The sequence below is a fragment of the Protobothrops mucrosquamatus genome, unplaced genomic scaffold (assembly GCF_001527695.2).
Source record: "Protobothrops mucrosquamatus isolate PMUCROS unplaced genomic scaffold, P.Mucros_1.0 scaffold_15, whole genome shotgun sequence".
NCBI classification, from domain to species: domain Eukaryota; kingdom Metazoa; phylum Chordata; class Lepidosauria; order Squamata; family Viperidae; genus Protobothrops; species Protobothrops mucrosquamatus.
Genome location: NW_015386091.1, coordinates 638,521 through 664,190, shown reverse-complemented (window position 1 = coordinate 664,190; position 25,670 = coordinate 638,521). Strand labels below are relative to the sequence as shown.

At 36.9% G+C, this 25,670-nt stretch overlaps 1 protein-coding gene across 2 annotated transcripts in view; it reads left to right on the top strand.

Annotated features, from left to right (window-relative positions):
• The first annotated feature begins 2,107 nt into the window (after nt 1-2,107).
• The window catches only part of NTNG1 (netrin G1), a 246,662-nt gene continuing 223,099 nt past the window's right edge, over nt 2,108-25,670 (top strand). For both annotated transcript variants that reach the window (XM_029286604.1, XM_029286590.1), the window contains exon 1: nt 2,108-2,353. In XM_029286604.1, the coding sequence (XP_029142437.1) occupies nt 2,108-2,353 (246 nt within the window). The remainder of the gene's footprint in view (nt 2,354-25,670) is intronic.

Here is a 25,670-nt window from a genome sequence, read left to right as displayed (position 1 = left end):
AATAAGCATTTTTGGCATAAGCTATTATGTGCACAGGTCACCAAAATGCAGTGCTCTTCTTTTCATGTGATATCATAACTCATTTTTTTTAACTCATCAGATTATTGGATCCCAAATAGAAAAAAAATACTGGTTTTGGGAAACAGCACAAATGTTTCCAGATTTTTTTTTGCCATGCGTAGGAATTTAGTAAGAGATTAGTGTGATTCCTTAATAATAAAATTTTAATTAAGAATATAGCAATATGATTGCATACTTACTTTTCAGTGATTGTGTGGGAAGGGCTTATTACTAAATAATTATTAAGAGAATACTTAGTAAATATTGCATTCTTTTTAATACATCAAAGCAGTTAAAAAACCAGGATGCTGCAATACTTTTATGAAAGGTTTTTGTTAGAATTTGTTCTAGATTGAGGTAATCAAAATCTGTATACTCCAGTGTTCTGTAATTTCACAAATGGTTAAGATCTTTAAAATGTTTGTCATAATTTACATGGCATAGTTTTTAACTCAAGCAAATGTGCACAATTGCAGTTGCATACAGAAGCAGAGAGAGAGAGGGAGAGGGAGAGGGAGGAAGAGAGGGGAAAAAAACCCTGTAGACAGTTCTTTTATCACAACTTAATTAAAATCTGGTTAGAGAGGAAAGTGTTGAGGTTGGATTGAGCCTAAGGGCTGTCAAGTAGCCATTCCTTGAGTTTAAATGCCTTGCAAAGTTGACAGAGGTCAGTGTGAGAATTTCTTTGATGTGCCTTTTCTATCACTTAAATTATCGCCCAGCATTTTATGTCCCGCTCCAGCGAACACAGAGGGTAGATGAAGAAGATTGCTTTCTCCTGTGGAAATTGACACATAAAGGGACTTTAAAACAACAACAACAACAGCAGCAGCAAATCTATATAAGGAATTATTATTATTATCAGCTGCAAATGAGCCAACTGTTATCTTTGTCATTAAACACAATTAAACAAAAGCAGAGCTCTTCCAGTACTAATGAGAAAAAAAAAACCAAAGAGGCAGAAGTGGGCTCATCAGATCACTTATTAAGCTAACAAAAGCTGAGATGTGTAACAGATATTTTGAGCTCTCAGAGGTCTTCTTTTGAAGAGATGAAAAGCACGCAAGTTGTTGTCAGTTCTTTGTCATTGTAATAAAAGCTTTGACACCTTTGGTAGATTGGGGAATGTATCCCCTATTTGGCTATGAAATATGTGACTGGTTTGAGTACTGTTGTTGAGCTCAGGTTTGACAAGATGAAAATAATGTTCTTGAGATAGATGATAGATAGATAGATAGATAGATAGATAGATAGATAGATAGATAGATAGATAGATAGATAGATAGATAGATAGATAGATAGATAGATAGATAGATAGATAGATAGATAGATAGATAGATAGATAGATAGATAGATAGATAGATAGATGATAGATAAAAATGAGACCAGAGTTAAATTCTCATGTCAAAATAATTTTGGTGATGTGTGATTTAGACATTTGGTTTATTTTAGCAAAGCTCCTCCGGTAAAGGTTACCCTGTTTTTTCCAATATACTTTGTATTGAGCAAGGCCCTCAAAATGTCAGCATTTTCAAATATTTTCTATTGCATTGATCCTGGAATGGTAACTCTTACTTTCATTGTTTCTAAAAGGGTGCTGGTACCAGAAGAAAAGAATGACTGATGGCAAACAGACTGTAAACAAAATCATCATTTTGGTCCATCAGTTTGGCTGACTGTTCCTCATGAGCTGGAAAAAAGGAGGATCGCTCGGGATTATTGACGGTACAGCTGAGGCCTGGCAACACTGCTAAATTGTTACCTGATTTTGGACCTTATTTGCCTACGTGATTAAAAGTCCTGAAACACCTCGGAATGTAACAAGCATCCTTCACTTGGCTTTGAACGATATATATATATATAATATGCTTGGCTTCCACCAAAGTTTGCAAAATTAAAAACACAGTTATTGTAACTTAAGCTCCTCTCTCCTTTGGAACACATTTTGCAATAAGGTTGCCTCTCTCCATGTATATTTATGTATAATAAAGACTACACTTAGTTCCATATTGGTGATTGCTGTCAAGGCACTCAAAAGGATATAGAGATGTATTTGTCAAGATTCCTGTCTCTCCATGCCCTATGGGTTACTGTGTCTTCGGTAATGCAACATTATCCTTCAGTTTGGGGACATTATGATGTGTGCAAAACACAGATTTATATGGATGAAGACAAGATTTGGGATTATACTGCCTGTCAGCCTGAAGCCATAGATATGATGAAACACGTAAAAGTAAACCTGGATCCACCTAATATAACATGTGGAAACCCACCAGAGACCTTCTGCGGAATGGTAAGGAAAAAAGTATAAATCTTATTTTTAAGCATAGAGCATAGATCTCTCAGAGAAACAGAATTATGTCTGTCTCCTGCATCAAGACCAACATCTTTAGTTTAGGAGTGGCTGGCATTGTTTGTTATGGGACTAAAAAATGTCTGGCAGAGAGGAATTTACTAGAAGCTTTTAAAGCTGAAGGGTAAAGTAGTCCATTTTGGTCTACTTGAATGAAGCAAAGTGTTCTTGAATTGTTGCTATTCCTTTACTGCTTTTTTTAGGCTTCAGGACCACAGACAGCTCTGAAATTACTGCATCTATTAATAAGAACGCCCACAAAGGTTATTATTAAATTTTAACTTTCAATCATTTGCCCCTATAATAATCCTACAAAGTGTACGTAACTAATCGACTTAATTTTACTTACATTTAACTTAAATCTGTTTAGTTTGTGTTGTGGCCTATATAATTTTTGAAGTTTTGATTTGGCTCAAAAAGCATTGCTGTTAGATTGGATGGTAAATTTGTTTTGGTATGTTTAGCTTTTTAAAGATTAAGAGGTAAATGATTGTTGGATTTCAGTACTGTGCCATGTAATATTTTATATTAAGACCATGGCTTCTGCAGGATTTGTGTGGCTCTTAGGAAAATAATCCAGCAACATGTAGCTATAACAGTTGGGTTTTTCAGAGCTGATTAAAATGTACATTTTTTACTAAATATACAGTATTTGATTATGTGCTTCTGCAAGTGCTATTATTTTTCTTTTAACTGCAAGATATGAAATATACTTCTCTGACATATGCTGAAAATTGCATATTGAATGGAGGATGGCTCTCTAATTAGGGTGATTCTTCTGAAAGGATAAATAGGGACAAAAATGACAGATTTAGTCAAAAGGCCTGTGCACTGTCCAGCATTCATATCTTGTCAAACCGCGATGGACAACTCCAATTGAAACCAGTCCTAAAGATTTCAACTCCTCACAAAAAAATAGCATTTCATACACATATTGTATGTGTGCATTTTTGTATTTGTGCTTTATACAACTTGTAGAAGCTATTCAAAGAACAAGACTAAGACCATGTCACCCACATTCCCCCTCCATCTCTATTTAAAATGAATAGTGTTCAAAATTAGGTGACCTTCTATAGAGAAGAACCATTCTCGCACGAATAACCAACAAGTCGTTCTTGCACACAGAAACGTACAAATTTACCCACACATTTCCATTCCCTCCTTCTAGCAGCAATAGAAGAAAAAGAAGAAACTTCAGGATGGTGATAGTGTGAGGAGGAGAATTTTCACTGGGAAGGAAAGAAAAGAGAAAGCCATGAACAAAACTGGATAGAAAAGAAGTCAAGGGCAGAAATAGCTAGAGGGGGAAAGCCTGTCTTTTTGACATTATAAAAAGGGTAAACATTCAGTGGCAGCAGGGGTGAGACTCACATCTCCAAGTTACTGATTTTGGAACACATTTTAGTAACTAAATCTGTGGTCTTTTGTACCTGCTGCCCATTCATGTTCTTTCAACAAGTTTTCAGTTCTTGCTAGACCAAAGAAGAACCCAACGGGATTATTAGGGTTTGGGCATCCTCCTTTCTGGGTAGGTAGGATAATCTAGTGATTTAAAATAACCATCACTTTCATTTGAGACTTATGACTTGACATCTGCAAAATTATTCTTGTTTAAGAGACCGGGCTCTCAAGATTCAAAAGCTAAAAGAAAGAGGGGAGATGTAATCCAGATGCGTTGTCTAATTTATATGCAACCAGCATTTCAGCTGGTGGTCATTTAACATCTGCCATGTTGAAGCAGATAATAATTAATTTTATAAACTATTTACATAAGGACTCTGTCTGTACACTTTGTAAACCAATTTGCTGTTAAACCACCAGTACCCCCAAAATCTTAGGATAAAAGCAGAGGAAATTGACAGAATAAGGAACGGAATTGCATAGGTTAATGCTGTAATGTTCGCATCATTTGATTACTCATAACATGTTGTGCATCAATTTTGACTCAACCTATATGCTGTCATGTTCTGAGAGCAGAGAAGCAAACTTCAGTCAGAAGCCTCGTTGAGATGAGTAAGATTTCCGCAAGAGTGATCCTAGACACAGTACTTACTCATTTCACTTGGAATAGGCAGCAAAACATCCTACTTGTAGTCATCTGTGAGCCACTATAATTTAAATTATGGCATACACTTATGACATGTGAAGTAAACTTTTTCTGGAGAACCGTTGGAATTTGCATTTTTGTACAAAGACTAGTTCATAAGTAGAACATAATGCTTTGCAGATCTCTAGGTTGAAAAGCAATCAGCCGGTGTCAGTAATAATGATCTATGTAAAATTGCAATCTGATTTGGTATAAGGAAACTTCATCCAGACTATTTGATCTGATAGAAAGGAATGTGATCTATTTAATTTTGGGCACCTGAAGTTTTTAGGAATAGTTTCATACCGGGAATGAAAGACGAACATGGAACTTTCACAAGATTTTTTTTTAATAACATAAGGTGTTCCAAATCACATAAATTAAACAATTTAGATATGAAAGATTGCATTTGCTTTAAAATATGCCTGGGATCCTTCTGATAGGTTGCCTCCTTCATTAGGGTCTTTGGTGCCTGTGGCTTCAAAAAGCAGAATTGTATTACTCCCAAGTCGCACCTCAGCAGGAAGAGTGAACTGGGGTCATTAATATAACATGTGTTGAGACTGGCATCTCTTTGAGTCTCGAGTTGCCAATTAAAAATTAGAATGCAGTGGCTCTAAAAAGTGTGAAATGTGTGAATTGCAATCTTCATTTATGATCTTGTGGTATATTTCATTATGCCCGTGACAAAGAGGTTAGGGAATTCATTCAGCAAATATTGCCTGTAAAGGCAAGTACTGTAGCAAGATCCCTACTGTGTTGGCTAGTCAGCTATATTATTTAAGAAGAGAAATTTTGTGCTCAAAGTTCTCTTGAGTTTTGTTTATATTTATAAGCTAGGGTGATACATACAGGTAAGTTTTCACTAAATGTGATCATTCTAGCCCATAGCTAGATTTAGCTAGTACTTCTATCTGCTTTTCAGGAAAACAGACAGAATCCTAACCAGGTTCCTGCAAGAGTGGGCTAGTTAGACTAGTTAGTTATACTAGTTAGACTTAATCTTCTAGGACAGACATGTTAAACACAAGGCCCGGGGGCCAGATGCGGCCCGCGAAGTGGTTTCATGTGGCCCGCGAAGCTGTCCTGGAAACAGTGAGGGAATGGCCCCCCGCTGCCTTGGGCCTGGCCCAGGCCAGCCGGGAGCCAAGGTACAATTTTGTGGTGGCCATCTTGGCACTTGCCCCAGTGGACCATACCTTGGCACTTGCCCCGCTCCCACCCCTTTCTGCCAGAGACCCTCAGATCTGTCCCACTCCTGCCCAGGCCCCCACAGGCCCCCTTGACGTGAACAATGTAGAGCTGGCCATGCCCACCCAGTAGGCCACACCCACTCCATCCACACCCACCCAGTAGGCCGCACCTACCCTGGCCACACCCACCTGGCCCCCCAAGGGCAACCGCAATGCTGATGCGGCCCTCAATGAAATTGAGTTTGACACCCCTGTTCTAAGATAATGCAAAGTATGAGGCAAATGTTGAAAGCCCAAATATATTGATTTGATAAAGACTGGAATTAAAATAAAATATGCTACTCAACCAAAGCTCTGCTAATTTAAGATCCTAATGGATCCTACTGATTCTAGATCTTCAAATAAAAAAAAATGTAGATGGGGGAACTTTAACCATATGCAGTATACCGTATATAGACTGTTGGTGTTTGCATATATGGAAATTTTTGTTGTTTTCTGAGATACTTCTCTGAAAGGAAAGATACTGTAAAGAAGGGGCTGGGAGTTCAGCAGAGATAAAGAATAAAGTGCTACTATCTGCAAGCTGTTAACTTGTAATTCACAAAAAGCCGAAGACTGAAATAATGACATATAAAAAAGAAAAACTGCTGCTCCAACAAAACCTTGGCTATCATAAAGCGGTGCAGCAAGGCAACTTGCAATAGTTTCATTATCCCTTTTGTTCCAGAAAAGTTCATATGGAGAATGTGAAGGCACCTGTAGATGGACATATATGTTTGTGTGGCTCTCGGAGCAGAAGTGCTAAGGATGGCAAGGCTTTTCAAGTGCCACTGTGGATTTCACAGCCAATCCAAACTAAATTAAGAAACAAAGGTTATTAAAAAGAAAGTGAAAGTCTTCCCGTATGTAATTTTGGCAAATTGTTATGAGCTGAACCTTCAATGTTTTCCTTAGAGATTTTCAGCATCATTAATACTGTGTGGCTTTCATTACCAGTACATATTCATTTGCTGAGAAGAAAATTAGGAAGTAAAGGACTATCTGGTATCATGATGATGTTTACTGAAATAATTAAACTGTCAGATACCTTTCAACAGACTAGTTTAGAAGGCAAAATGAAAATTATTTGCAAATACCTTAATAATACATGCATGTCTTCTGCAGAACAACGATATCAATACAGTGCTGCTGTGGCAATATCATGAACAAATCTACTCTGGGAGGCTGCTAGCTGATAATTTTTCACAAAGAGGAAAATAACCAATTCAGATGCCGCACCTCCCATTTTCTTTATAAAAGCTCTTTGAAGTGTGAGCTGCCTTTTATGTTTTTGTGAATGAAAGTCATAGAACTTCTAAGTATTGTATCAACATTATATAAATGGCCGATTTATTTGTTGTTGTTTTTTTTTGAGGTTGTTTTCTGATCTAATTTATTTGTTGGTTTATTTCACAAGTTTGTAGGGTCACCTATCTTAACCAAGCAAGTAAAGAAAGAAAATACATGGATAAAATAGCACAATTTAAAAGTCAGAAGGAAACACAGATTTGTGTTGTTGTTTTTTTTTAAATTAAGGTTCCTTGTAAAACTAGCACAACGCAGAAAGGATATACATACCAGAACTGCCCTAGTGTGTTGTTTTGCTTTTTTTTATAGTCAAAAGTATTCCCACCAAGAAACGTCTGGGAGGCTTCTGAGCTCTGTGTGTTTTATGCCATGCTGTAAGGTGAATGATATATGAATAAAACCAATAAGGTCGCCTTCGTTTTCTTTTTTAGGTTGAAAAACTGTAGCAATCACATTTATACACACAAGAAAATGAAAATGAAAAAGTTTGCCATCCGTTTCCAACATTGCATGATTCACGTTAATTTGGGACCACATGTAGCATTTCCTCCATGTGGCAAAAATCTGGTCACTTAGGATTTCAAGCTCCATTTCTGTAGCTTTACATGTGTAAATAATATTTTTTTTGCTTCATTCAGGCATGAATTAGCTACTGACTTTGATTGACATCTGTTGTAGTTAGAACTAAATAGCTATGCTTAATATCAGCCATACATATATTTATTGGATTTATATCCTGCTGCTTCTCCAGAATAAGCCAAACAATGTGTCTATGAGTAACTGAACAGAATAGAATAACAGAGTTGGAAGGGATCTTAGAAGTCTTCTAATACAACTCCCTACTCAAGCAAGAAACCCTATACCATTTTAGACAAATGGTTGTCCAGTCCTTTCTTAAAAGCCCCCAGTGATGGCATACCCACAACTTCTGAAGGCACGTTGTCCCTCTGGTTGATCGTTCTTACTGTCCAGAAATTTCTCCTTAGTTCTAGGTTGCTTCGCTCTTTGTTGTATTTTTATCCATTGCTTCTTTTTTTTTGCCTTCTGGTGCTTTGGAAAGTAGGTTGACCTCCTCTTCTTTGTGGCAGCCCATCAAATATTGGAACACCGCTATCATTTCACCTGTAGTCCTTCTTTTCACCAGACAAGACACCCATTTCCTACAACCATTCTTCATCTGTTTTAGCCTTCAGCCCCTCAGTCACCTTTGTCGCTCTAATCTGCACTCTTTCCAGAACCTCAACTTCTTTTTTATATTGTGGTGACCAAAATTAGCTGAAGTATTCCAAGTGTGGTCTTAGCAAGGCATTATAAAGTGGTAGTATCACTTCTCGTTTTCTTAATTCTGTCCCTTTGTTCATGCAGCTTAGATTTGCCCAAAGCCAACCTGTCCATGCATTTCCATAAGGAAGGGTGATTTAAATGTGTCTTAATACAACCATACATGGCTAGAGATGTATATATGACAATATTTGACAGCATGTGTGTGTAATGTACATAGGCAAATGCTCATGCAGATGGCCAGTGTTCTCTTTTTGGCAAGTATACTGTTGCCCTTTCTGTGAAATAGGTAAACAGGTTTGTTCAGCTTGTCCTTTTAAATGCTTTTAACAATTATTTTAATAGGTTTGACTATCGTATCTACCAGTATTGCGTTGTGAACTACCTGAAATACATATCAGGGTGAAGATAGCATGTAAATAATTTAAATTGAAACAAAAGAGAAGAAAGATACAGAATTATTGTAACACTTTATAATGACATGTTATGGGATGGTTTTGATTCCCCACAACAAACCATAGGAACTTAGAGAAAAACTGTGCTGTCTACTAACCGGTGCTAAAGGAAAATGGTGTGTTGAACTTTTTTATGGCTGAAGTCATAATTATGCTGATCAATGCTTCCAAAGTAGATGAATCTCCAGCAAAGTAGAACCTGATCTTTTGCAAATAAAAGTTCTCTTACACTCGATATACAGGAGTCCATTGTACCATTCAGATTGCTATATTTCAGTAATTTATTTTACATTTCTTTAACATTTAAATAGTTTTTCATGTGATGTGGGCCTCCATAGAGAATTTACTATGCTATTAGATGATGGAAAGGCAGAAATTGCACATACTGTGAAAGTTCTACGTGTCATGCCAAAATGTCACATGTGATGTGCTTGGGTGGATGGATAGGCATATGACACCTCTCTATGCAAGTGTCAGTGATGTCCCACTGTGTTTTTGAGTTGGGATATGCCAAACGTCTATGCCGTACTACATGTTTGTTTGCATCTGCATTACGAAGCATAAGTAAATACTGTAAGAGACACGAATTTGTCCAATGAATGTACTAATGAAATATATCTAATTCTTTCCCATTGTCAAATTTGTGCTCTTTTGGTATACACAGAATACAGAAATATGTTTGTTAATAATAATCTATTCAGATTGGGACTTTTATCTGTTGTTTGAAATGATATTTTAAAAATCATCAAAAGGACATGGATTGTGCCTAATTATTAAGTAATGGGGAGGGAGGGGGATTTGCCAGGGGGAAAAATACTTCTTTGTACCCTAAACTGAACAAAAATGAATAAAGGAGTGAAAATATCTCTCACATATGAAAATTAAAGTTGTGCGTTCCAGAAAAAAAATAAATTCAGCTTTATTAATGCACTTAAAAGCACCTCTGTAAATTATTAAGCTTATGTTCTCATGAATTTGGTGCACACACACACACACAGATACAAATTGGGACTCTCTTTTTAAAGAAAAATAATCATCTTGTATTTAAAGAGACATTTCTTCCTAGATGATGCAAAAAAGCAAAATTTTACAAAGAAGTATGTTACCGGATTTAAACAAATTTGGCTGAGTCAAATCTTAGGGCAGATCTTGTTTTAAGTAAAAGAAAACAATCTGTTAAAGAAATCTGACACATTGAATACTCCTTCCTTTCAGCCATTCATGAATGTTCTCTCTGGCAACTAACATCAGTTCCTTGACCTATGTTGAGTCACATATTGCAATTTAATTTGTCCTCTCGGAATCCACTTCTATTTCGGTGATCTGTTATATAAACTGGCGTTAGCTATTTTTGACTTTTTGATCAACCACCTCACAGTAAATTAATGAGAGGCATTTGGCTCAATTGTTTTTTATGCTTCACTCACCCTATCAAGGAAGATTATAATAGAAGAACATTTTATGTATATCCCTTAACAAATTTACTTCTTAGAACTAAATATTTCAGTCATGAATAGAAATCAATAGCTATGTGGTTTTGGAACACCCTTGCTAAAAATTCATGGAAACATGAGATTTTGTCATTTCTTCTACTTAGAAGTGGACTTGAATTGGGAGATGGAGGTGTCCAAAGATTATAATCATTTCAATTCTGTGGATTTGGATGTTTCCAGGAATGTCTTCTTCTAACTGTATTTCTCTAGAATTTGAGATTCTCAAATCTCAATCTTGCTAAGGATTTATTTATGCTTCTTTATTTAGCAAATTTATGTGATCGGAGACATCACTTCATTACCAGATAAGGACCAATATGTATGTATAAAGGAGTCTACCTACATGGTTCTATAGCTTTTCAATGGCCCAAGCAGGGGGTAAAAATGTATTCCATGTTGTGTGAACCATTAATTCATATTGAACTATACTGTTTAAAATAAAGCTGAGATTCTACAAGATAGAGAAATATGTAAAGAAATCAGCTGAGTGATAAAGGGGTTCAGCTATGGAAACATAATTTCCCAATCTTTACTCAATATTTTACTTTGAAAATTGGCAGTAATTTTCATTTAGTGAAGGAGGCAAAAAAAAAAAAAAGCTTGGGATATAAAAATGTTAGTCTCTTAGGAGCAAAAGATTCAGCAATATCCTGAGGCTGAATATCCATAAACACATCATTTCTTAAGGTTATATTTTTAGTCCATTTTTTTTTTGCTTCTAGAATTTAATAAATCCGCATAGGAACTGTCACTTGGCAGTGACATTGTCTTGATATTTAAATCCTGACACTGTGAATATAATTATAAAGAGTAGCCTTTGAATGAATTTTAATAACATGTATGCCCTATGAAGAGACTACTCTTTTACGCCTTTTCAGAGATTTATTAATCTCTTCCTTTTACTTATGGGCCCAGTTATTTTCAAGCTTTAGAGATCAGTCTGAAACCCAAGTCTGTAGATAGATAATTTGAAGTCCTAACTATGGATTTCAATATTTCAAATGATAAGAAATTAAAAACCTCAGGAAAAAAGATAGATCAATTAAATATCAGTAAAATTTCCAAAGGATACATCTGAATCCAATTAGAGAAGTTTGCATGTGTACCACCCCAAAAGGGAAGATCGTATATGCAGAAAAGATTAGATACTAATTTAATCCTGTTTATAATAGTTGAAAATATATGCAATGCAGAGTTGAAATTGTTGAATTATTATTACACCCTGAGATTGAGATTGATCTTGTACATGTTTCATTATCTTCCTTGACAATAAACAGTGAACTAGTAGGAAGTGGGGTTTGTAGGTTCCTCAAAAAGCCAGCAAAAGTAAGTTATGTACTTAATATAATTACAATGTTACCAAGGAAGGTAACAAATATCTATAAGATGAAAACCAAGTTTAGAGAACATCCATAACCCAAACATTAATCCTGCTTAGATGAGACCTGTTAAAAATCAATTGTTTATGGGTTTGTTTTGTAGAGGGGTTTCTGCCCAAAAGTTTAACCTAAAGATTCAGTTTAGGAATTATGCTTACGTATTCTCCTATAACTGGTATTGAAAAGCGCTTTTCCTTTGGTAATGGTTAGGGCAGGGGTGTCAAACTCAATTTCACTGAGGGCCGCATCAGCACTGCGGTTGCCCTTGGGGGGCTGGGTGGGTGTGGCCAGAGTGGGTGCAGCCTACTGGGTGGGCGTGGATGGAGTGGGTGTGGCCTACTGGGTGGGCATGGCCAGTTCTACATCATTCGCATCAAGGGTGCCTGTGGGGGCCTGGGCAGGAGTGGGACAGATCTGAGGGTCTCTGGCAGAAAGGGGTGGGAGCGGGGCAAGTGCCAAGGTATGGTCCACCGGGGCAAGTGCCAAGATGGCCACCACAAAATTGTACATTGGCTCGTGGTTGGCCTGGGCCAGGGCCAAGGCAGCGGGGGCCGTTCCCTCACTGTTTCCAGGATGGCTTTGCGGACCACATGAAACCACTTCGCGGGCCGCATCCGACCCCCGGACCTTGTGTTTGACATGTCTGGGTTAGGGTATTACAATAGTTATCATGATAAGTAGCTTTCCCACATTCTAGTAGCACTTTCTGTAGCAACAACACACATGTGGCATTTATATTAGGACTCCCAAATCAAATTCCCAGTGTTTCTGCTTATAATCTCGCTGCAGCTCCTCAAAATGCCTCTGTTTTCCCCCCTATTTTTTTAATCCATCTTTAGTTAACCCTGGTTTAAGGGGGGAGGGGAAAGTGCTGCAGATTTTAATTACACATTTGTTCCTTTATGCCAGGAGGCAGAAGGAAAGCCTTTTATAACTAGGTAGTTAAAAAGCCATTAAAAAGGACTTTATGATGAGAAAAGCATTTTTCTGCAAGCATTTCCATAGTGCTTTCTAACATTTATATCTGTAATACTGTTGAAAAGCCCTCCTTTGAATTAATCAGTTTGATTCTTTTGATTCTTATCTCATAAGGAATCATTCATTTCACTGAACTGTAAGAACCATGCTGCTCAAAGTTCATATTTACAGAAGATTGAAATAACAGGGAGCAGAGAGGAACGAAGGAAGGAAAGAAGGAAGGAAGGAAAGGAAGGAAGGAAGGAAGGAGTTGAAGATAAATATCAAAATGTATCTATAATTTTTAAGCATTCAGACCCTGTTGAAAATGTAAAATAGACATATAAAATTATGGATAGGAAGGAAGATTGATATGTATCATGCATGCAACCATAAAAGAAAAAAATACAACTTGCCATACTTGTTATAAGCCGCAAACAATGGGATTGGAAATTTGTCCTCTTTATTTTGATCATTATTTCAAGAGTAGCTCTTGTTTGTGTTGGAATGAGGGATTCCCAGAAAATCCCAGGTGTGTAGGGCTGACTGATAACTTGGAGGGGGGGGGGAATCTCAGAAAAAACGGTTGCTGGGAAAATTCCAGGGATGTGTCATGAATTGAGCTCAACTGGTAAGAGCCTTATCTATTTCAGTATTCCTGCATGCTGAAGGATGTCTCATCTGCACATTTCTGTGCAAAGAAAAAATGCTACTGGAAATCAATTTTGCACCTTAGATGAAATAACTGCAATAAACCTAATGCACATACTGTAGTCAAAAATAGACTTTTCTAAGGAATAAAATACTGATATCAGTCCTTGTGTGCATAGCTTTTAAGAATGGCAGAAATAATTCATCATCTTCATCAAAGCCTGTGAATATCCTTGCCTTAATAGAATATAGGCTACAAACTTATATCTGTTTATCTGAGGACAATATTTATCAAATTTACTTCTGGGTAGGATGCTATAGTATAATATCAATAGAAGGCAATTAAGCAAGTAAAGCAATTTGTTGTAGTTGTTAAGGCATTAGACAGACAGACACCAGTAGATGAGACAGACAGATAAACAGACAGGATGATTTTTCATTCCAACTATTCTTTGTTGATCTTGCTTTTTGACAGAAAATTCCCATAACTTAAAACACTATTTATTAAGAGATACAAGACAAAAGTCACTAAGTGGCATAGCATGTTTTAGGATTTAACATTTGATTATCGAAAAGGGATATTAATGGGTCCAGTTTTGATCAAACACTTTTGATGTCATTGATAGATTTTAAACTGTAATGTTTATGAAACAGTGGGGTTAATTTAAAAGAATGCAAATTGTTATTCCATTGCATTGTATTTTTTATTTTGCTCTTCCCTTAGAAAATAATATACATCTTTTTACTTTCAGCAGTCCTGTTAAATATGGCTGAGTGTATTTGACGAACGAGAAAAAAAAGGTTCCCCTGTAATCTCGATTCTCCAGGTCATAGATAGGCAATCTGATGCTCTCCAGATATTTTTAATTCCAATTCATGCAACCCTTGGCAGCTGTTATGATAACTGGAGCTGGTCATATTTGGCCAACTTGCCTATTCCTGTTCAAATTAGTTGTCACTAATGGACAGTGATGATCATTCCTGGAGATGCCTACAACTATATAGCAGGCTGCCAGGGAAAACATTTTCCATGATACTTGCCTTGCACTGGGTGACATGAACCTGGGGGTAATTTCTCTTCACATTTGCCTTTGCTAACGATAGCAACATATAGTTTAAAGAACGACACTTTATTACATTATCTATAAAGTTCCTAGAATATGTTAAAATTGAACCTGGTTTTCTCCAGTTCTGGCTCAACACATCTCAGCTTTCACTAGTCTGGTCTTGCCTTAGGGATTTGGCTATGATTTCCATAATCCTCATTGATTTTAGGAGTTGTGATGTGATATGTTAAGGTAGATACACCAGGCTGAAAAAGACTTTTCTACCCATTACAACAGTGTATCTAGCAGTCAGTATATATTTATTATTCAGTATATTTCACTGATGCTTTTGCTAGATGTATAATAATTATGAAGCATTTGTCATCATTGCAAGTAGTGTAACTATCATAAAAAGGCAAAAGATAAAAAAATGTGACATCCAAAGCTTCCCTCTATTTGATAGTAAGGAGAGGACAGAGACAGGAGAGAGATGCTGGTGGAGGACATAAAAAAGTGCATTGAGCAAAAACATTTAAATGTTGTTGCAATGAGTACTGTATATTTCTACCTTCTTAAATCAGGAAAAATATCTCGTTTTTTTTCCTGATTTAAGCTTATCAAATTCAAACTGCCAGCTATACTGTAAAAAGGAAATGAGTTTTGAGACTCTTTTTTTTTTTTCAGCCACGATTTCTTTGTCAGCTTGGGATAAGAGATGTTTCTTCCCAGAGCTGCAAAGAGGACATCTGATAAAATCTCTTTAAGCCTGTTCTGTATTCTGCTACCTAGATAAACCTCTTCTTGTACGTTTCTTTAGCCTACATACTGACGTGTCTCCAGCAATTTCTGGAAACGTGTACAGAGAATAAAATTGATGTGGCCCAGAGATTGTATCAAAATTGATACAAAGCCTCAATTTATAACCGTTTGTTTAGTGTCCAAAGTTACAACAGCAGTGAAAAAACTGATTTGTGATCATTTTTCATACTTAACGACCATTGCATCATCCCCAGGGTCACATGATCAAAATTCAGATGCTTGGCAACTGGTTCATATTTATGATGGTTGCAGTGTGCTGGAGGTCAAGTGATCACCTTTTGTGACCTTCTGACAAGCAAAGTCAATGGGAAATCCAAATTCACTTAACAACTGCAGTGATTCACTTAACAACTGTGGGAAGAAAAGTCGCAAAATGGGGGCAAAGCTCACTGTCTTGCTTAGCCACAAAAATCAATTGTGGTTGTAAGTTGAACCTATCTGTATAAGTTTTTGGGCAGCTATTTGTTGGTGGAGATGATACGACATTCTCAGCTGATTTGTTTGGTCAGATATGGAGACACTGATGTATTCTCTAGCAAAAAATGATATATTTAAGTCATTTCCTACTGCACATTATATTAGTAGGATTGAGAAGAAAGTAAATTTTCGGTGTTGGTAGCATTATGAACAAAGAACGCCAGAAGTCAGGGAACAGGAGTAAACAGCATTAAACAAAGCATATTGTCCTGTTGTTGAATTTATCTATCAAACAATTTGTGGTTTCAGATATGATATGAGTTTCTGAAGTGGAATTCAAAAGCTGGCTTGAAATTTAAATCTTCCTGCTGTTCCCAGACTTCTGTTTATTGCTTAAAATAACTTGTGTGACCCAGTATAATGTTAGATTGGTTCCATCCAAAGACACCTGTTTGACTTCCCAGTTGCCACCACTATCCCTAAATCTCACTCCAGATCAGCATTGAAAGATATCCCAGTTAAAGGCTTATCAGAATCTGAAAGTAAGTACTATTTGGCAGCATGATTCTTGAGCCTTTAATCATTTGAGGCTCAAGCATGCCACCCTCATGTTTTGGTGGTAAATAAAAACACCAAAACAAGCCATAAGGATAGTCCCATGGCTTTCATTATAAGGTGGGAGGAATTTCCCCCAGTGCATTGAACTAAAATTCCCAGAATTCCTAGCCAGCATGTAATGTCAATTTCTGCACGTATTTTCTCTTGAGGGACACCTTCAATGCATGGAGCTGAGGAATATCTCAGAATTGTTGGATGAGTATCAACCTGATGAATAGCTGTTCTCATACTCATGCAAGTGAGGAAGATATGGTAAGTCAGGACCAGAATTTGCGACCTTTGGAGTTTTCAAGCATCCTTACCTCTGATATAAGAGAATGCTGGGGCACTGAGGAAGAGGCAGACTCATAAACATGTTAGATGCCTACCATTCAAGACAGACAGGGTGATATTTTCCCTCACCCTCCATATCTCATATTTGGAACACTATCACTAACTAACGACAGGGAAGAAAGAGAGGGAAAAAGAAAGAGCTTCTTAGCAACTTTATTAACCAGAAGATAAGGAAACAGCCAGCTTTTCATTTTAATAAGATGTCAGCTATCACCCTTGCTGTCCTATGCATCTTAATGTACCTGGCTGATTTGAGAATTGGGGCTTTGTCATTGCTCTGCAATGCATTTCTCTAATTTATTTTGACACACGGTGTTTAAATCCCCAGAAGTATAAGTGGAGGCAGAAGAGATTCCTTCAGACTGCCTTGCGGTGAGTCTGCTCATTTGCATTATTCATTAGAGGAGAGCATTGATTTGCATCTCGTTATGGCTGTCTCCGTTTTGAGGCAGAGACAGTTCTTGAGATTACTACATTTTTACGATATTAATATTGCTCATTAGGGATTAAGGTATTGCCTTGGCCCAGGTTTTGTCCTATATCACACATTCTTTTTGTGAAGTACAGCTCTCTGCTGTTATTATGCAAGGTATTTTTTTTTATTACTTGGGTTTGTAGTTATTGCGCGCGTGTGTGATGGAAATATCACTCTGCTAGTATGTGCCTCCAATTAAACGATAATTGCTGGTTGCTTGCTATTTTTATAAGGCAATGCTTCAGATGCACATATCTCTCTAGTGGCAGTGTTTGCACACTGTTTAATAACAGCTTGAACACTTTCCTCTGCTTAAGGTTGTCTGGAGCAAATGCCTGTTAAGGATTGTATGAATTCGGTTCAATAGGACAGCTATTTGCAACGTTTGAGGATATGGATACAAAATCATTCTCTCCTCTCTAAATCTTGTTAATGAACATATACAGTATTGTGCACCACATTCACTCCTAACTATTCATTCAGAAAACAAGAGGGGTAAGTGGGTGTCAGGATTACATATGCCATGCATATTTTGTTTTTATTGCAAGTGGCTTTATTGAACTGTGCCAGGCTACTTTATTTAAAGAAGCAAAATAACAGCTTTTGGCTTGTCTGTAGGTGTATATTATTCCAAATAATAATAATAAAAGGAGTCAGGACAGAATATTCAACATGTACAGGAAAGTCTATATTTATAAACATCACCTGCAACCTGCTAACAACCCAGTTCCCTAATTTTGCTTTCCTAGTTGTACTCCAGCCATTTATGTGTGGGTGAGAGAGACTGAGATGACAGTGCAGAATACTTAAAATGTCCACTTCGAAAACAAGATATTTTTTCACTCTTACAGGACGTCCTTCAGACAGAGAAGCGGGGGTGGGGGGAAAGCCCCATTAGCAGTTCTTAGTTCTCTGGGACATATGAACAAGGATGGTGGTCCCTGAAATACCAGGATTCCAAATAGTTTAGAACTTTGGACACACGTTTGGCTCAGACTGGGAGTTTATTCCCATGTCAAGACCTGTAAAACTGCTGTTACATTCACATTCCACACCAGCTGCAGTGACCAAGCCATCTTCAAAGACAGTCCTATGTGGATTTGCCTAGAGTTACTGCACGGTTAAATATTTGTGTAAATCCCTGTACAATATCTGCTATTTGCAGAAAGACCATTCAAAATACATAGGAATCATTTGAGATTTTCTGTGGGGTTCCCGCACCTAAGTGAAACAGTTTAATCTTTATTATTACTTTTAACCTAGTCATATCCTTGCCTGAGCTATCCATCAGCAACCCAACATTCTTCAGTCTTTATTTCTCATTCCCAGATTGAGAGAACATGAATTTTAAAGCCTCAAATCTGGACCATTTATCCTTTTTCTGGCACGTTTGAGTCCTGTCGTTTCTGCTAGAGATGTGCACAGATGGAGTAGGAGGTGAGGTTGCCAAATACCTCCTTTTAGAGCTAGCACAATTTCTCACGAATAACCCTGTCATTTCAAGGCTCGGTGGATACTGAACTGTGTGTTAGTGTATCCTGATGCAGGCATTGCAATGACACACAGGAAATGTGCTATTGTAATTGAAGAAATGAAAGTCTCTGTGTAACTCCAGTTCTCATAAACGTTTTGTGTAGAGAAAATGAGCAGTTGTAGTCACATGTATTTGGCCAGAACACACACACACACACACACAAAAAAAAAAAAATGGGAAAAGCCAGATCTTGAGAAATGTAGACATATATACCTAACAACTTGGGTGAAAATAAAAAAAAAACAGCTTATTAAGCAATTGGTCTGTGGACACTGAGAAAATAAGTTCAGTTGCATTGATAACAAATTTCACATATAAATTTCTTCCCTTTCTCTGAAGTCTTTGGAAGAAAACATAACATTTGCTTTATGAGATCTGAAATGCCCAGAGCAAGATTAAGATGTACAAGGTGGCTGTAGGCTTCCTGAATAATCCCCTCTGATAGTTAATGGACTAGGAATCTTTCTAGGAGTTTAACAAATCCCCATAATGTTCCTAATTAGTACAGTACATTTTTATTTGGATACCGGATACCAGACGTTTGTGGAGAGCTTCCACCCATTAAGTGGGTGGTTAAAAAAAATTCTTTGTATACCAAAGAGAAAACAAGAAAGCCCATCATTCCAGAAAAGTCTGACATGAATTTTAACTTAAAGTCCTTCCTGGCTTGACCCACTTGAGTTAGCATCCTGTGGCTAAGTGGTTGCTTTTGGCATATTCCTCACACTGTGGGTCAGGTCACGTTCCTCTTTGAGATCTCCACAGCCGTAGAAAACCTAAGAATAAGAAGAGAATTGTCTCTTTTGGACAGATGTGGCCTGATGTATCTAGGACAGCTGACGATAACTTCACAGTACACCAGTAAAAACTAAATTATGAAAGATACCCTAAAAATAGTAGCTGGTTTTGTTTTGTTTTTGAATAAGTTGTTATCAGCTGCCAAAGTCCATTAAAGTTAATGAAAGTGGGAAGAAAACAAAAGTATATGGAAATGTTGCTTTTTCTGGAACACTTTTGGAATGTTCTATGTGCAAAATCTGGTTTTCCAAGTGACTTTAATTGCTTGAACCGTCACCCTCTGCCTTTATATGTGGTGAGTGTGCTAAACTCTACAGGTTTCAAGAGCCCTGCTTTGGAGATTGACACTGTAGTTCGACTCTCATCCTATTTGTCTGGAGTAAATAGACACATTTTGCAGATTCTCCGTATGTATTGTTGGAAGAAGGCCAAGTCTTGCTTCATCTCTCAGCCAAACTCCCACTGAAATGAATGGCATCTTTGCCTCATTAAGGAGTTCAGAACCAGACCTGCAATATGTAAAATCCAAGGGCATGTTAATTTTGCATATCCCTTGTGAAAGGAGGAATTCTAAAAAAAGGCATGCTGTAATTCCGCAGCCCCGCTCTTCGTTGTTCACTTCACATCCTTTGAAATGCCGACTTCCTTTTGACAAAACAATTCACAATTATTCCTTCCATCCTGAATCACAGGACTTTATGAAGGAAGCTGCTCCTATCAAAGGCTCTGCCATGGAAGCTTGCTTCTGTTCCCTTGTAATTAAATTCATGGGGGGAAAAACATATTGGGATGACAGAGGATAGATATATCCAGAGCAGGAATTGCCAAAATCAAATTGGTTTGGAAGACCAATCTAAAGGCTCGGACTTTAGATTGGTCTTCCAAGCTAGTTAGCCAAGGGTACTTGGATTTGGAAGGAGATGTTGACATTACTTCTTCCCTGTCTGTTCTGGTAGAATAAGTATATAGCTCAGGTATGTTGAATGTATGAACCAGTCTTACAACGATATTTAGACGTACTCCAGTTTTCTCCAGCCTGCATACTTTCAGATGAATTGATCTACTATTTTGCAAGAATTTCCACTTTGCTTTCTTTAAAAAAGAGTAAGATATGGAGAGCTGAGATAACACATATGAATATATGATGCTTATTGAGTGTGTGTGTGTGTATGTCATACATAGATGACAGCCAATATGGTACAGTAGTTAAAATATGAGACTACCATCCAAGTTCAAACACACACCCATGAAGCCAGTCATTCACTTTCAGTTCAGTCTATGTTGTGGGGAGAAGATAAATGAAATTCTCATATAAGGCATTTTGTGCATCTAAAAACTTATGGGATATACATTTAAGTAATAGTAATTAATAATAATGGGATTAATAAATCACATTATTTCTACTCCTATTTTTGCATTTTGCTACTTTGCATCATTGAAACATATACACTGATCTTCAGGTTTAGTTTTCCTTGTTTAAGCAAAGAGATTTTCCATACATTTAAAAATCATGGATTAATGAAAAATGTATTTTATTATTCCAGTGTTTTACAGTAACAGACTTGGCAACTAACAGGTTTTGAATGTATTTCTTATATTGCATTAGTTTCTATGCCTTGGGAAATATGAACAATAAACTAACAAAGAGGTTCCCTGTGATAATTGGGGTTATTTCTCCAATTTCTTCAAGGATTATAAAAAAAATTAGTAAATCACATTTTCTTAGTGAACTGAATGTTCTTCTGAATTTAGGCAGACATTTGCTGCATGTGCATGTGCTGTACAAGGCAGCACATTCACAGCCCTAGATGAAATCAATTTGCTGTTTACCTCCTCATCCACTATTAAATTAAAAATGGTCCATATCTCAAGGAATTCTTCTGCAGTCATTCAACTTCTGGTGACTACATAGAGAAATTCATATTGTTTTTCTAGCAACAAAATAAAAGTAGTTTCCTATTGCTTCTTCCCAGCTTTTTTTTTCCTCTGGCTATTCTATAGCTTTGGGATATCTTCTCAAATATTTTATGCAGTATAGCAATGTTCTTTGAGTTTGGTTGTTGGCTTGAAGATGTTTCATTACCCAACTAGGAAACATCATCAATATGAGTGAGCATGAGGTTTGCTCTCTGTTTATTTTCAGTGGTTTCCTCTACCAGTTTTGGTGTGGGTGTAGTTGGTCTCCTCGATAGTTCCTTGATTATTGTTTTCTGCCTGATTGTTGTCTCGTGTTGATCTCTATTTAATTGAATGTTGACTGTTGCAAGGGATGTGTTCTGGGTTTTTTTTTGTTTTATTCTTAGGTTTTTGTTGTTATTGCTCTCTCTGTTGTAAACATGGCTTATCTCTATATGTGTATTGATAGTTAATTTGTCTGAATGCCACATTTCCATGAATTTTTGGATTTGGCTTGGTCTAATATGCTAGTTGTTTCTTAGTTGACACTGTGGTCGAGTCTGTCTATGTGTTGCATGATTAAAGAGTGTAGATATAATTTGAGGTTGATTTCCTCTTTTCCATCCAATTATCATTTTGCCAGGAGAAATCAATGGTTAATAAATGGGAAAACACTTCCAAATTAGCATTTCACATGCATTCATTTTTGTACCTAGCAGGATCACCCAATGAATAGAGGTTCAGATTATGCAACTTTAGACTGTGAATAAACTCTTTGAAATATTGTAGAATGTCCAATAGGTTAGGGATCCAAATGCCATATCTTATGGAGTGGACTATGCATGATGAAATAGAATTTGTTGTTTGAGATTGATTATATGTGAAGGACTGTACTCTGGAAGTGGGTTGCTCCGATCACATGTTGGGGGGATTAAAGAGAGACTTATAAAATTGGTCCTTACTTGAATCATATACAATACCTCTTGACCCTTCATCTCGAGTTATATTATCTAATCCCTACTTATTCAGATAACTTCCTCTTTTCATAAAATATGTAGAATTCTAGATATGTCTTCCAGGTACTTCTGACTAACCTGGAAATGGATATATGAATAGCTTTATATGGCTTTGTAACATTAAACATTTTTATCATTGTTAAAAGTATCAGCTGGAAGGGAGGACAGGCAGGGCAAAACTGAACACTCTGAATAATATAACACTGAACAGGCAGTCCTTGAATTATTTCATTGGTTGTATTTACATGTTGATGTTTTGTGAGCAGTATGAATAAATGGTTGATTTTATGAAAAGTTGGGCTTGACAACTATTTTGTTTTTTTTGGGGGGGAAGGATTAACCAGCTAACCCAATGCCTAACAAGTGGCTATGTGGATGATAGGAGAGATGTTCCTTACTCCTAAAGCTACTTAACTAAATACTGGAAGATTTTTAAGTCTCACTACCATTTGAAATCTTTTTCTCAGCAGTCTTAGAAGATAGGTTAAGAAAGGTGACTTATGTTAAAAGAGTTGTTTGTTGGGAATTGAATTTGTTGCTTTGATGGCTATGTCCTATGGCCCTGTGAATTTTGCAGAGATGTCCTTAGCATTTTTGGATTTGGCTTGATCTAATATGCTAGTAGTTTCTTAGTTGAAACTGCAGTTGAGTCTGTCCATGTGTTGTATGATTAGAGAGTGTAGAAATAACTTGAGGTTGATTTCCTCTTTTAACTCTGTTATCAAACCTTTTTCCAGTCATTGGTATGAATTCTCTGTTCACTAACCTTTGGCTGAATTGTTTAATATCATCACAACTTCTTCAGTTCTTTTCAGAATGTGTCTACAATTAACCACTAATTTATTTCTCTTTAATTATCTTCACCCACAGTTCTGATATTTGATCATATTGGGACACTATAAATTCAGTTGGCTTTACAGTATATCCATTTTTAGTGTTTTTTAGATTTTTCTCTCTCCCTTGCCAAGGCAAATTGTTGCATATTATTTATTGTTATATTGTATTTCTTTGTCTTATTATCTAGTGACCCTACCATCAAATGAAATGAACGGTCAGCTTGCAGCATGTATTTTATTCCAGCACATTTGTGAATAAACTCACTGCGATGTGTATTATGAAATATGTCTTCTAAATATCCTAGAACAGAGTATATTGGAGTAGAATTTTTCATTATCAAGCTAGCCTCCCTCTCAAAAAAAATGGATCACAAATAACTGAGCATCCTGCAGAGTTGAAAACTTATCACCACTTACTGCTCTTGGCTCCTGTACTACCTACGTAGACAAGAAAGCAATATTTATGACACATTTTATTCTAGGTGCTGCAGAAATAAACCGTGCTGCACCATCTTTTTTTTTTCATTGAAAACACATTGGGGAAAATGCATCATTTTTCTGAATTGAGCTCAGGGATTTTGCCTACTAGTTTGAATTGGAATAATAACAATTGTCATGCTACATGCCCCTCCCCTCCCATAACCTTCTAACACCTTAATTAAACTAAGAGAGAAGCTTCTTTTTCTGGCTGAAGCCAAAACATGTTTCTGACTGCTGGAAAAATGCCTGAACGTACTTTCATTAGAATCCCATTTCTTCTTAGCCATACAGGTGCAATGAATGAAATAGAATTAATTAAAACTGTGGATGTGTTTATCCCCTCCAGGTGCCATTAAAAGGTACTAGTAGAGATATTTTTCAAGTAATTAAACAGGCATTTTTCTGTTTCCTAATGAGTTATCAGTCTCCTCTTTTCCGCTGCATCAAGTGGGATTCATCATCGCTGTGTGGGCAGGGGACAGCAGAGAGCTGAATAGGAATGTGTGACTGCATTTGTTTTGATTGCTGTGTTATAGGAGACCATGAGACCTGGAAATGCTGCTTATTGAAATATTTAGGACAGAGATGGTAGCCTGAGACCCCAAGAGTGGTGGAACTGTGACTTTTTGTTTTGCAGTCATTTAGAACCAGCCAAGTTACAGAAATCCTCCCTCTTTTAAGATGGGAAACATCTGAAACATATTGTGAACATATACAGTATATATATTGTGAACATATATAGTATATATATATATATATACACGACCTCTGCTGAAACCTAGGATTGATCTTCCGAATGGGAGGCGAGCATCTTCATCACTAGGCCACCACACTGCTCTTTTAAAGAAAAAATGAAGGATTAAAAATAAGACCTGATCAAAAGGAAAGTGGGCTCAACTCCCTTTTGCCTTTTTAATTTTTTTGATTAGCTTGCAGGCAGTGTAACAGCTCTCTCACTCCCTCTTGTTTCTTAGCAAACAATAATCTGTGTTCATCATAAGAACTCTGCTCTTCCTTTTTTTCCAAATAAGGCTCAGGGGACAACTGTTTGCTAAAAAAAAAAAAAAAAAAAGAAGGAGGAAGAGGAGGAGGAGCACCTTCCTAATAGGATGCAGTTATCAGAAGTCAAAAGGACTTGCCTTGCCTTCTCCTCCGACTTGCAAAGAATCCTTCCCCCGTTCAACAAGGATCTCTAAAGAAATGCTCTGTATCAAAGAGAGACTACCATTCGTAGACTTCCCATAATCCCTAAGTAGCAGTAGGCAAGCCAGCTGGGGAAGCCTGCCCTTGCATCAAGAAAACAGATGACATTGTTATCTCAGAAGAAAAGTGCTTTTGCTTGGCTTGTCCTTATTTTTAGTACAGCTGCAATACAATAACACACTCTCAGCAGCGGCTTGTGGGTCTTCCGCATTGATTTTATTTCCATGTCAGGGAGAAGTGCCAAAGTGCAGATGTTATGCCAGTTAAGAAGATTTCTGTAAAGATTTTTCATTTGACCATCTCTCTCTCTCTCCTTGCTTTGTTGTTTTGAAAAAAGGAATCTTTTAAGATTCTTTTTTTTTTTTTGAAGAATACTGCCAAATCATATCAGAGGATTTTTTTTTATATGAAGAAGTGGCATGACCTTGAAAAACCCCACATGGGCACCACAAGAATTATTATGAAAGTTGCTGGTTGCAGTCCAGCAAACTGAAATGAAGCACCCCATATCCAGGGGGAGAAAGACACCCAAAGGGAAATGTACAAGAATTAAGATGGGCATGCAAACCCAAAGGTGTGTTGTACATAAGTTTTAAATAATTATTTGTATTAAATAATAATGGAGTTAGAATGTAAAGGATTTATATTTCCTTTAATGCCCATGGTTTTTAACAGAGACTTCGGTATGGAATGCAGGAAATATACTAATGAAATATTTGTAAAGGCAATTGAGCATCACAACAAACTGCTTTTCAAAAATAGACTGGACAACCACTTGACCAGGATAGTATAAGGTCTTCTGCCATGAGCAAGGGTTGGATTAGAAGACCTATAATTCTATGTTCTAAGTCAGCATGCTTGGAAGAAGTAGACATTATAACAAGTATATGTGGCTCCAAAGAACCACATAGGTCTGGTAAAGTGAAAGCCTATGGGGGGGGGGG